This window comes from Carcharodon carcharias, chromosome 11 (genome assembly GCF_017639515.1).
Source record: "Carcharodon carcharias isolate sCarCar2 chromosome 11, sCarCar2.pri, whole genome shotgun sequence".
NCBI classification, from domain to species: domain Eukaryota; kingdom Metazoa; phylum Chordata; class Chondrichthyes; order Lamniformes; family Lamnidae; genus Carcharodon; species Carcharodon carcharias.
Genome location: NC_054477.1, coordinates 160,100,263 through 160,114,037, shown reverse-complemented (window position 1 = coordinate 160,114,037; position 13,775 = coordinate 160,100,263). Strand labels below are relative to the sequence as shown.

General features: G+C 47.1%; 1 protein-coding gene across 3 annotated transcripts in view; it reads right to left on the bottom strand.

The window, feature by feature from the left end:
- The window catches only part of ubac2 (UBA domain containing 2), a 241,499-nt gene extending 230,965 nt beyond the window's left edge, over positions 1 to 10,534 (bottom strand). For all 3 annotated transcript variants that reach the window (XM_041199466.1, XM_041199467.1, XM_041199465.1), the window contains exon 1: positions 10,482 to 10,534. In XM_041199466.1, the coding sequence (XP_041055400.1) occupies positions 10,482 to 10,512 (31 nt within the window). In that variant the 5' untranslated portion in view covers positions 10,513 to 10,534. The remainder of the gene's footprint in view (positions 1 to 10,481) is intronic.
- Between the last annotated feature and the right edge of the window lie 3,241 nt (positions 10,535 to 13,775).

Sequence of the window (13,775 nt, the reverse complement as noted above, 5' to 3'; positions counted from 1 at the left end):
CCTGAGAACATAGTGCAGACAGGTTCAATCGAGGCACTTAAGAGGGGATTAGACTGTAATCTGAAAGGTAAGAATGTGCAGGGTTAGGGGGAGGAGGCGGGAGAATGGCACTGAGTGAGCTGCTTATTCGGAGAGCTGGTGCAGACACGATGGGCCAAATGGCCTCCATTTTTGCCATAACAATTCTATGAGCAAAAACTTTGTCACAGAGGGTAGGTTTTAATGGGTGTCTAGGAGGCAGAGAGGTTTAGGGAGGGAATTCCAGAGCTAGGAGTATTAGCAGCTGAAGACACAGCCACCAATGGTGGAGCAATTCAAATCGGGGATGCGCAAGAGGCCAGAATTTGTGGAGCACAAAGGTGTCAGAGAGGTGTAGAGCTGGAGGAGGTTACAATGATATGGAGGGGCCAGGCGATGGAAGGATTTGAACATGAGGATGAGGTTTTAAAATCACGGCATTGTTGGACTGGGAAACAACATAGGTCAGCGAGCACTGAGCTGATAGGTGAACAGGACTTGTGCTTGGCCACTTGATGGACTTAGCCCAATACCACACAGGAGCTGTTTTGTGTGTTGAAGGTGAGATTCAGAATTAAATGTTGTTATACAGTAACTGCAATGTTCAAACCTATTGGCAAAAATATTTGGCAACAGGTTAAAGCTAGATTGCACATCCATCAAAAAGTTCACGGTGTTAATTAATGTGTTGAATTTTGAACTGTCACTAATAATAAAACACTATATTGCCTCTTGGTAAGTGATTACACTAGTTTCTTTTTAAAATACAACATCACAATTAAGGGAGCAGTCTTCAATTTTCTTCCGTTGTCTCTGTAATGAAGGAGTTACATCTCAGCTGGTTGGGAACAGTTCCACAATTTAACGTCATCCTTTATGTCAAATAATTGCTCAACATAGAAGCAGCACTGGTAATGGCAATCAGCAGGTTCTTTAATTACATGGGCATCATAGTGGAGCGCAATTCTATCCCCACTCTAAGAGCACAATGCACAGTGTCCACTCCAGGTTACGAGATCACAGTCAGGAGCAAAAATCCGAGCTGCATTTTCCCCCTCAAACTCTATCAACTGTAGTCGGAGTCAAGGTCAGCTAACTCACAGATTAAACCTAGGACCTCCCTGTCAGCATGTCAGCTGTAATTCAGTGGATAGCACTCTCTCCACTTTGTCAAAAGGTTGTGGATTCAAGTCTCACTCCATTTAGCCTGACACAGTCAGGTGTACTGACTTTTGGATGAGGCATTAAACTCCGACACCCGTTCGGCCATCTCAGGTGTATGGAATAGATCCCATGGGCATTATTTTGAAGCAGAACAAGGCCGTTCGCACCGGTGTCCTGACCAATATTCATCTCTCAATTAACATCACTATAAGAGATTATCTGGTCATTGTCATGTTACTGTTTGTGGGAGCTTGCTTTGTGCAGGTTAGCTGCCGTGTTTCCTACATTATAACGTGACTACTCCTCAGAAAGTATTTCATTGGCTGTGAAGCACTTTGGGACATTCGGAGGTTGTGAAAGGTGCTATATAAATGCAAGGCTTGCTTTTATTTGCGCTACTCAGTCATTAAAACAGCTGACTTCATCTTCATAAAGATTCATCCACATCAGTATAAGCAATGAAAATGTTTAGTGGTTATTCTGTCACTCCTGTACTCAATTATCTATTTGTGTGATGTTCTGTATTGGTCAGCTAAATAATTTCAAATCATTTCACCAATCAGTAGACGATCAAAAAAGGTTTTGATCGAGTAAATAAGGAGAAACTGTTTCCACTGGCAGGAGAGTCAGTAACCACAGGACACAGAATGAAGGATATTAGCAAAAGAACCAGATAAGAATTTTTATTTTTATGCAGGTGATTGCTATTATCTGGAACAAGCTGCCTTAACAAGCGGTGAAAGCAAAGTCAGTAGTTGCTTTGAAAAGTGAATTGAATAAATATTTGAAAACGAAATATTGCAGGACTATGAGGTAAAGAACAGCAGAGAGGGACTAATTAGATAAATCTTTCAAAGAGCTGGCACAGGCATGATGGGCCAAATTAACTCCTCCTGGACTGTAACATTCTTTGGTCTAAAATGATGATACTGAAAGTGTTCCTTTTCCCCAATAAGTGCATCTTTTTTTACCTTCATATCACAGGATTCACTAAATGTCTGCCAGAGGATACTGCAGATGCTGGAGGGAGACAGTTATTCTCATACACAGCTTATGCACAAGCCCAAATCTAACCTTTCCAGGTAGAGAAATCTAGCATCATACAAAGGCCATGAATGACTGCACCATCCCACAAACCCAATCCCTCATCTGGACTGATTCTCAGTGTTCAATGTCCTCCAAATTACACATTGGCACAACACTGGCATTGGCAGGCTGCATCCCCTTCCTGCACTGTGCACAAAGCCCCATGCACTCAATCACATGGCTGAAACATCAGTGCAGCAAGTGCAAGTCAGAGTGATACTTGGTCTCTACTAAGGAGTGGAAAAGCTATGAAGCAATGCAGAGGCCGATATAACAACAGCTTCCTCCATAAACATCTGGAGATGAAGGTGTAGACTGCTACAAGAGCGGAGGTGTAAATACAGTCCATTGTGTGTAAGTACCCTGGCAGAGAACCAACTAACCCAGCTGCAATTTTAAATCAGTGACAGTACCGACAAAATGCCTGATCCTGAACCACTATACTGATACGTACAGCTTTGAAAAACAAGAAAGAAAAAAAGATAGAAAAAAAGAAAGACCTGCATTTATGTAGAGTCTTTCAAAACTTGAGGGCATTCCTCCTTAAATACTTCTGAAGTTTAGTCACTGTTGTAATGCAGGAAACACTGCAACCAGTTTACACACAGTGAGCTCCCACAAACAGCAAGGTCATAATGACCAGAGAATCTGTTGTTAGTGATGCTGATTGAGACACAAATATTGGCCAGGACAGCGAGGGTAACTCTCCCTGCTCGCTTCCGAAACAGTGCCATTGGATCTTTTACATCCACCTGACAGTTTAGTGTCTCACTCAAAGGGTGGCACCTCCAACAGTGCAGCACTAGATTTTGTGCTCAAGGAGAATGGGGTTGAGAAACTTATCAGCCATGATTGAATGGCGGAGCAGACTCGATAGGCCGAATGGCCTAATTTCTGCTCCTATGTCTTATGTCTTGGGAGTGGGACTTCAAACCACAACCTTCAGACTCAGAAGCTGTTAATTGTATGTTAATTATATCATTAAGATGCACAGGTGAAGGACACTGTTTAATTACATACTTAGAGCACTTAAAGAGATAGACTGCCGGTCTCGGGGGTGGTAGCTAGGAAGCAGACCTCTACAATGTTGCATTCTGTAAATAAACCAATTATCAGGGAATGTATGAGAGTCTAATTTCATACTTGACCAACCCGGCTTATCAACTTAACAGAGGCAAGAGTGTTCCAACTGAGCCAGACACTGACGCTAAGTCTTCTGTGGTGGTCTATATGACCATGCCTAACAGGTTCCAACCAATAATGATGCTTTTGCAAATCCCATCTAATCAAAATGCACAAGTGCATCTGTACAGAAACTACTAACATTCTAAAGACCAAATCTAAAGAATATCCTTTCATTTTTACTGTAGGTACGTGATCACTGTTCCAAATTAGTCAGAAATTAAAGAGAAACTCTAAAGATTTAAAATGAAACTAAAGACAGTAAAAAAACAAACAAACCCATACTCCATTAGTTCTAACACATTTAATATTTGGTATTTTAATCTTCTGATGTACAGCAAGCAATATTTTAAAAGTTCCTCCGATAGCTAGCTCCCATAGTTCGCAACGTAGGTACAGATGAAGGAAGTAATTTTTGTCTAGAAAATCCTAAATCCAACAATGATACAGCAGAGGAGGGTGCTGTTCAACCCATCATGCCTCTGCTGGCTCTGTGAAAGAGTTAACCAATTCATCCCACTTCACATTCCCCCCCCCCCCACCCCCCACCACCCCCATACTCTTTCCCATTGCCCTGCAAATGTTTCCCTTTCCCCAGTACATATCAAAGTCCCCATATTTTTTATTTGTTCATGGGATGTGAGTGTCACTGGCAAGGCCAGCATTTGTTGCTCATCTCTAATTGTTCTTTCAGAAGGTGGTGGTGAGTTTCCTTCTTGAACCGCTGCAGTCCATGTGGTGTAGGTACACCCACAGTGCTGTTACGAAGGGAGTTCCAGAATTTTGACCCAGCTACCGTGAAGGAACGGTGATATATTTCCAAGTCTGGGTGTTGTGTGGAGGGACTGAATATTTACGGTGGTGGATGGGGTGCCAATCAAGCAGGGCTGCTTTGTCTTGGATGGTGTCAAGCTTCTTGAGTGTTGTTGGAGCTGCACTCATCCAGGCAAGTGGAGAGTATTCCATCACACTCCTGACTTGTGCCTTGTGGATGGTGGACAGGCTTTCTGAAAGTTATTACTGAATCTGCTTTTACCTCCCTTTCAGGATGTGCATTCCAGATCACAACAATTAACTATGTTTAAAAAAAATTTTCATCTGTTCTAAAGGTCTTCCATTGCAACAGCCAATCATTTCTTAAAAGATTCTCAGTTTTTCCAATACAATCCAGGAACTGATTGCAAGCATTGAATATTCTTTGAAAAGATACTTCCTCATACCTGCCCCTAAATATGTTTCATAACATAAGCTCATGTCTCCCTTGTCCGACTCTCTCAATTTTGTTTAACTGGTTTGTCAGATGGATTTTTCCCTTACAATTAACTCTGTTATCTACCTTTAAGATCATGATCAGATACCCCACTTGACAGTTAAAAAATCTGGTTGCTCCAGTCTTGGCTCATTAACCAGTCTTTCAACATTAGCAATGAAACTTGTAGCTCTTGCTTGCACTTGAAATGGATCCTTTGTGCTTTCATGGCCACAAATGGGCACAATATTGAAGGTATAGTCTGAATAGAGCAGGAGGCAATGTGACTGACATCCCTGGCTTGTATTCTATTAATTTGCACTGAAAAAGCTCAACACCATCCAGGACAAAGCAGCCCAATTGATTGGCACCCCATCCACCACCTTAAACATTCAATTCCCCTGCCACCGACAGACAGTGGCAACAGTCTGCACCATCTACAAGATGCACTGTAGCAACTTGCCAAGCCTCCTTTGACAGCACCTTCCAAACTCACGACCTCAACCACCTAGAAGGACAAGGGCAACAGACACATGGGAACACCACCACCTGCAAGTTCCTCTCAAAGCCATCCAGACATGAAACTATATTGCCATTTCTTCACTGTTGCTGGGTCAAAGTCCTGGAACTCATTTTCTTAACAGCGCGATGGGTATACCTATACCACGTGGAATGTGGCAGTTCAAAACAGTGGCTCACCACCACCTTCTCATTGGAAATTAGGGATGGGCAATAAATATTGGACTAGCCAGCAATGCTCACATTCTATGAATTAATTAAAAAATTGACTGTTTAAGTAAACTCCCCATGGGCTGTTTTGATTGGTGCTTTTCATTGGCGTATGTGTTGAGCATCAAATCTACAGTGATTCCAAAGTATCTTTCAATGTAAAATAAACATATGGAAGTCCTGCCACTGTTTGTAAAGCCATCAAGTATAATAGTAAGGGCATTATGCTAAATCTTTATAAATAACTGGGTTGGCCTAAGTGGAAATATTGCTTAATTACGGACACCACACTTCAAAAAGGAGGTCAAAGCCATGGAGATTTCCCAGAATGGTACCAGTGATGAGGGACTGCAGTTATGTGGGAGAGCTGGAGAAGCTGATGTCATTCTCTTTACAACAGAAACGGTTAAGACATTTGATAGAAGTATTCAAAATTGAGAGGTTTTGATAGAGTAAATAAGGAGAAGCCATTTCCACTGTCCAAAGGGACGCAGATTTAAGGTGACTGGTGAAAGAACCAGAGATGAGAGGCAATCGTTTTTTTACTGACCACTCTTACCTCAGCCTCCTACACTGTTCCAATGAAGCTCAACACAAAGCATCTCAATTTTCGATTAAGCACTTTACAACTTTCCGGCCTCAACATTGAGTTCAGCAACTTCAGTGCATGAATGCTATTTTCTCAGACACCAGGAGCTGCTAGTGTTCCACTGTTAATCATTTACACCTCCTCCAGACCTATCGTTTACTCGTTTGTCCCACTACACTCTCCTTTTGCCTTCCATCATCTTTCCTTTAGTCATTTAATCACTGAAGGGGTTTGACAGATATTGTTTCCGCTGGTCGGGGAATCTAAAACACAGGGGCCCAGTCTCAGGACAAGGGGCCAATCATTTATGACAGAGATGAGGAGAAATTACTTCACTCAAAGGGTTGTGAATCTTTGGAATTCTCTACCCGAGGGTTGTGAATGCTCCATTGCTGAATACGTTTTCTTAAGGCTGGGATTGAAAGATTTTTGGTGATTCAGGGAATCAAGGGATGCGGGAAGCAGGCAGGAAAGTGGAGTTGAAGCCCAAGATCAGCCATGATTGTACTGAATGGCAGGGCAGGCTCAACAGGCCATGTGGTCTACTCCTGATCCTATTTCTGGTGCGCCTTTCTCTTTATCCACTCCCCTTTCACCCTGCCTCTTTACTCGCTGTTAAACTGTTAAATCTTAAACTTCTCCCAGATGTGATGAAAGGTCATCGACCTGAAACATTAACTGTTTTTCTCTGCAAGATGCTCTGCTGAATGTTTCCAGAATTTTCTTTTTAAACGTGTCTTCAATTAATCTGAATCATGGTTAAACTTGACATGAGGTGGTCTTATTTACACATTTCTTCCACAGATAGGTGTGGTTAGGTGTTCTACACATCAGAACATGCAATTTTGCAATCACCCACAGAGGAAATTGAGTGACTATAAGCAGAGGTCCCAACCTACATTAAAATTAATGCTTTCAATAGTTTACCAAAAGTTAACCACACAATTAAAAGACATAGGTAGCAGTAGACTTTCCACTGTATCTTATGCATCTATATATAGCGTGTTATTATCCTAGCTTTGGTGGTAAAGAATGTGCATTTGTACGTTGTGTCAAGACCACACAACACCCCAGAGTTCTTACAGTCAATTTTGAAGTGTGGCAAAGTCAGAGACAATTTTGCCACTAACAGCAATGGATCTGTTATAGTAATGTTGGGTTGAGGGATAAACATTGGCCAGGACGCAAGGGAGAATTCCCCTGCTCTTCTTCAAATAATACTGCAGAATCTCTTACATCCACCTCAGGGGGAGATGGGTCTTGCTTTAAAGTTTTGATCCAAAAGACAGCACCTCCAATAGTGCCGCACTCCCTCAGTAGTGCGTCGGGAGTGATAATCTAGATGCTGTGCTTAAGTCTCTGGAGTAGGACTTGCCCCCACAAACATCCAACTCAGAGGACAGAATGTTAACACACTCAGCAAAGCCTGAGATCTTATAATTAAGTGCTTTGGACCTGATCACCATGTCCAACACTGGGGAAAAGGCCGCCCGCTACCTCTACCAGCTGATCAGTGAAATCTTCAACTCCGATAGGTGCATTCGACAATGCTTAAGATTCCGATGATCACCAAATGTAATTGAATAAAAGCCCCAGGGAAACCACAGAGTGATCTGTGGAGGGCTTTAGACAAAGATACATTGGGCCAGAATTTATCGTAAAAATAATGGTGAAGCAAACAGTGTCCACTCTTATTAATGCCCAACTGGAGAGTGACTTTTGTGAGGGTAAGTGCATGGTTACATTGAAACATAGGAGCAGGAGTAGGCCATTCAGTCCCTCGAGCCTACTCCGCCATTCAACTAGATCAAGGTCCATCATGTAGCCACTTTCCCACATAATCTCCACATCAACTGATGGTATTAGTATCTAGAGATGTGTGTGTAAATCCAGAAGTTACTGCCCAAGATGTCACACTGTTAGTGATGCAAAACACCATCTCACCATTTGCCTCACCACTGAAAGGTCTCAAATGGTGTGAAGTTCCTGTAGCTGCACTTTAGATATGGGCTAAATTCATGGGAAGTTAGGGCTTTTCTGTTTCAGTATAGTGTGCTACATCTTAATTACTGCCAAATGACCTCCCTGACACTGAAAACGAACTTTTACAAATGTGGTGCCCCATTCCTACAGCTTTTAATTGTTGAATATTTTTACTTTTCCTTTTTTTCCTTTCTCTCCCTTCATCCAACTTTTCTTTCCCTCCCTTTATTTCACTTTCCATACTTGAAGTGAAAACGAATCACCTATTTCAACAGACACTCCATGCTGTTCATTGGCAAGTCTTCAACCTGGTTGGTTAAGGATACACACAAATGCTTGCCCTGACTACTCATTTCCCAGAGGTGCTGTAAAGGGTGCCTTGCTGTTTGTGGATCTCCCAGTTGTAGCAACATGTCGTGCGAAAGGTTCAGAAATCAAGTGTTATGAGTCTAACAGTGGCTCACCGGCTGCAGTAAATACGAGCCCTATACGGTGGTAAAAACATGCTTAATTGCTCAAAATAGCCAACACACTCTTATGTGTTATAAATCACTCCTTTGTAACTGAGTCCAGTGGAAGTAGTGAATGGTTATCATTTACCCAATATCGACACGGACAGTGTAAATGACAGGGACTCGACCTTAGAATTGAGTCCTGGTTAACAAGCCTTCTGCAAGTAGTTTCTCCTTATTTACTCTCTCAAAAACCTTAATAATCTTACTGATAACGAACTAAAATACAGACAATTTGCAGTTCTACAAATTAGCTTTATACCAGTTCAGACATTTGGGAAACAGAACAGCATCGTTGCCAAATTTAAGATGAACAAGTCACACCAGACAACCCAGCTTGACCTCAAAAATCAGAAAAGCAATGAAATCATTGATCAGACACAAGAAACACAAGTACCTAAAATAAAGATAAATAGCTGAGGATAATGGAAATCTGAAATTAAAACAAAGTTCTGGAAAAACTCAGGTCCGGCAGCATTCAAGCAGAGAAAAACAGAGATAAGGTTTAAAGTCTAATATGACCCATCTTTGGAACAGAAGACTAGTCCAAAGGAGAATTATACCCAACTCGAAAAATTGGGTGAGATTTTCGGTCCTGACATCAGCAGGCATTATCACAGATGGGAAGGGAAAATTTGGAGAGCCACTGACTTTTAAGAGAAACGTGGGCAAGGCTGGCGAGGGCAAAGGGGGGGCAGGGGAGGGCAGAGGGAGGGCAGGCGAAGGCAGAGGGGGGCTGGCGAAGGCAGAGGGAGGACTGGCGAGGGCAGAAGGGGGCTGGCGAGGGCAGAAGGGGGCTGGCGAGGGCAGAAGGGGGCTGGCGAGGGCAGAAGGGGGCTGGCGAGGGCAGAAGGGGGCTGGCGAAGGCAGAAGGGGGCTGGCGAGGGCAGAAGGGGGGCTGGCGAAGGCAGAAGGGGGCTGGCGAAGGCAGAAGGGGGCTGGCAAAAGCAGAAGGGGGCTGGTGAGGGCAGAGGGGGGCTGGCGAGGGCAGAGGGGGGCTGGCAAGGGCAGAGGGGGGCTGGCGAGGGCAGAGGGGGGCTGGCGAGGGCAGAGGGGGGCTGGCGAGGGCAGAAGGGGGGCTGGCGAGGGCAGAAGGGGGCTGGCGAGGGCAGAAGGGGGCTGGCGAGGGCAGAAGGGGGCTGGCGAGGGCTGAAGGGGGACTGGCGAGGGCAGAAGGGGGACTGGCGAAGGCAGAAGGGGGCTGGCGAAAGCAGAAGGGGGCTGGCGAGGGCAGAGAGGGGTTGGCGAGGGCAGAGGGAGGCTGGCGAGGGCAGAGGGGGGCTGGCGAGGGCAGGGGGCAGGGGAGGGCAGAGGGAGGGCAGGCGAAGGCAGAGGGGGGACTGGCGAAGGCAGAGGGGGGACTGGCGAGGGCAAAGGAGGGCTGGCGAGGGCAGAAGGGGGCTGGCGAGGGCAGAAGGGGGCTGGCGAGGGCAGAAGGGGGCTGGCGAGGGCAGAAGGGGGCTGGCGAGGGCAGAGGAGGGGGCTGGCGAGGGCAGAGGAGGGGGCTGGCGAGGGCAGAGGAGGGGGCTGGCAAGGGCAGAGTGGGGCTGGCGAGGGCAGAGGGGGGGCTGGCGAGAGCAGAGTGGGGGCTGGCGAGAGCACAGGGGGCTGGCGAGGGCAGAGGAGGGGGCTGGCAAGGGCAGAGGAGGGGGCTGGCGAGGGCAGAGGAGGGGGCTGGCGAGGGCAGAGGAGGGGGCTGGCGAGGGCAGAGGGGGGCAGGGGAGGGGGGCGGGGCAGTGGGGTTGGTGGGGGGAGGGTGGGTTTGTATGGATCTCTCTCTCTCTCCAGGTGAATCCAGTTCCCGCCCCCTTCGAGGCCTCGGCTCTGGGCCGCTCTTTGGGCCGCTCTCTCTTTTCCTACGCCCTGACCGCCTCATCATCCTCGGCTGCCTAACATCAGCAGGTCCTCCTGTCCCACACACGAACCCCCGGCCGCTCCGTCCCGCCGCCCCCAGGCCCCGGTTACTCACACAGGCCGCTGGAGCCGGTACCGGAGAACATCGTCCCGCCCCCTCGCCTTGGCCCCGCCCCTCCAGCCTCGCCCACTCTCCGTCGTTCCGCCCCTATGGGCCCGCCCACAACACCCCGGCCCCGCCCCTATGGCTCCGCCCACTCCTCCGGGGTCCGCCCCCCTCCCTCTGGCTCCGCCTCGTCCCCTGGCTCCGCCCCCTCTCTCTTGACTCGCCTATTCTCTCGGGTCCCGCCCAGTCTCGCGCACACTGCTCCCTCCCACCGGCCCCGCCCCTCCCCCTAGGTCACGCCCCCAGGCCCCCGCCCCTACTCTCGGCCACGCCCCCATTCTCAGACCCCACCCCCTCCCTCTGGCCCAGCCCTTTCCTCTAATTGTAACATTTCCACTATTTAATCGCGATTGTTACAATCACTAATAGTAACATTGCTACTTATAACAAAAACAGAATTACCTGGAAAAACTCAGCAGGTCTGGCAGCATCGGCGGAGAAGAAAAGAGTTGACGTTTCGAGTCCTCATGACCCTTCAGCAGAACTAGTTGAATATTAGGAGAGGGTGAAATATAAGCTGGTTTAAGGTGGGGGGGTGGTGAGAGAAGTGGGGTGGGGTGTGGTTGTAGGGACAAGCAAGCAGTGATAGGAGCAGATCATCAAACGATGTCACAGACAAAAGAACAAAAGAACAGAGAGGTGTTGAAGGTGGTGATATTATCTAAACGAATGTGCTAATTAAGAATGGATGGCAGGACACACAGGGTACAGCTCTAGTTGGGGGTGGGGTGGAATAAGACTAACCGGGCATATAAGGTATAGATTTAAAAATAATGGAAATAGGTGGGAAAAGTAAAATCAACATAAATTATTGGAAAAAAACAAAAGGGAGGGGGGAGAAACGGAAAGGGGACGGGGATGGAGGAGGGAGTTCAAGATTCACTTAGTTCTGCTGAAGGGTCATGAGGACTCGAAACGTCAACTCTTTTCTTCTCCGCCGATGCTGCCAGACCTGCTGAGTTTTTCCAGGTAATTCTGTTTTTGTTTTGGATTTCCAGCATCCGCAGTTTTTTCTTTTTATTCTTACTTATAATGCTAGTTACAGACATGGGTAACATTAATGCACATGTCAGTAATAGAGTTACATACTTTAGTAATCGTTACACATACTTATTCACTAGGGAATGTGCTGCTTAGTTATCAGGGTGACTCAGGGTATCAGGGTGACTCGGGGTGACTCAGGTATCAGGGTGACTCAGGTATCAGGGTGACTCGGGGTGACTCAGGTATCAGGGTGACTCAGGTATCAGGGTGACTCAGTGACTCGAGGTGACTCGGGGTGACTCGGGTATCAGGGTGACTCAGAGTGACTCGAGGTGACTCGGGGTGACTCGGGGTGACTCAGGGTGACTCGGGTATCAAGATGACTCGGGGTGACTCGGGTATCAGGGTGACTCAGGGTGGCTCAGGTATCAGGGTGACTCAGGTATCAGGGTGACTCAGGGTGGCTCAGGTATCAGGGTGACTTGGGGTGACTCGGGTTGACTCGGGTATCAGGGTGACTCAGGGTGGCTCAGATATCAGGGTGACTCAGGTATCAGGGTGACTCAGATATCAGGGTGACTCAGGGTGCCTCAGGGTGACTCAGATATCAAGGTGACTCAGGTATCAGGGTGACTCAGGGTGCCTCAGGGTGACTCAGGTATCAGGGTGCCTCAGGGTGACTCAGGGTGTCAGGGTGACTCGGGGTGACTCGGGTATCAGGGTGACTCAGGGTGACTCGAGGTGGCTCAGGTATCAGGGTGACTCAGGGTGACTCAGGTATCAGGGTGACTCGGGTATCAGGGTGACGGGTGACTCGAGGTGACTCGGGGTGACTTAGGGTGACTCAGGGTGACTCAGAGTGACTCAGGTATCAAGGTGACTCAGGGTATCAGGGTGACTCAGAGTGACTCAGGATGACTCAGGGTAACTCAGAGTGACTCAGGGTATCAGGGTGACTCAGGGTATCAGGGTGACTCAGGGTGACTCGGGGTGACTCAGGGTATCAGGGTGACTCAGAGTATCAGGGTGACTCAGGGTGACTCAGGGTGGCTCAGGTATTAGGGAGACTCAGGGTGACTCGGGGTGACTCAGGGTGACTCAGGGTATCAAGGTGACTCGGGGTGACTCGGGTATCAGGGTGACTCGGGGTGACTCAGGGTCTCAGGGTGACTCAGGGTGATTCAGGTATCAGGGTGAATCAGGGTGATTCAGGTATTAGGGTGACTCAGGGTGACTTGGGGTGACTCGGGTATCAGGGTGACTCGGAGTGACTCAGGGTATCAGGGTGACTCGGGGTGACTCAGGTATCAGGCTGACTCGGGTATCAGAGTGACCCAAGCACTGATTACCATGGCACTCCACTTGCTACATTTTGCCAACCCAAAATTGATTCATTTGTGCCTATTCCCTGTTTCCTGTTAGCTAAGCAATCCTCTATCCATGCTAATTTCTTACCCCCTTCACCATGAATTCTTATTTTGCATTGTAACCTTTGATGTGGCACCTTGTCAAATGCATACTGGCAATTTAAGTAAAGCACATCCACAGGTTCCCCTTTATCCACTTTGCTTGTTATTCCCTCAAAGAACTCCAATAAATTAGTCAAACATGATTTCCCTTTCATAAAACGATGCTGACTCTGCCTGATTGCATCGAGATTTTCTAAGTGCCCAGGTATAATCTCCTTAACAATAGTTTCTACTGAGGGTAGAGTGTCGGAGATCAGCCAGGAGAGCATTGGATTATTCAAGCCTAGAGGCAGCAAGGATAAGTGAGGGTTTCAGCAGCTGATGAGCTGAGGTGGGACAGAGATAGGTGATGTTATGGAGGTGCAAATAGACGGTCATAATAATGATGTGGATATGTGGGTGGAAGCTCATCTCAGGGAAAAGTATGACACCATAGTTGCAAACAATCTTGTTCAGCCTCACACAGTTGCTAGTGAGAGGGATGGAGTCATTTGCAAGGGAGTCAAGTTTGTGGAGGGTACCACACACAATGGCTTCAGTCTTTCCAATATTTAATTGGAGGAAAGTTCTGCTCAGACAGTACCGGATGTTGGACAAACAGTCTGTCAATTTAGAAAGAGTTGGGGAGTCAAGAGAGGTAGAGTTGGGTGTCGTCGGGATACTTGTGAAATCAGCATTGTGTCTTCGGTTGATGTCGCTGAGCGACAGCAGGTAGGTGAGGGATCCAAAGGCAAATCCTTGGGGAACACCAGAGCTAACGGTGTGGGAACGGGAAGGGAAGCTGTTGATG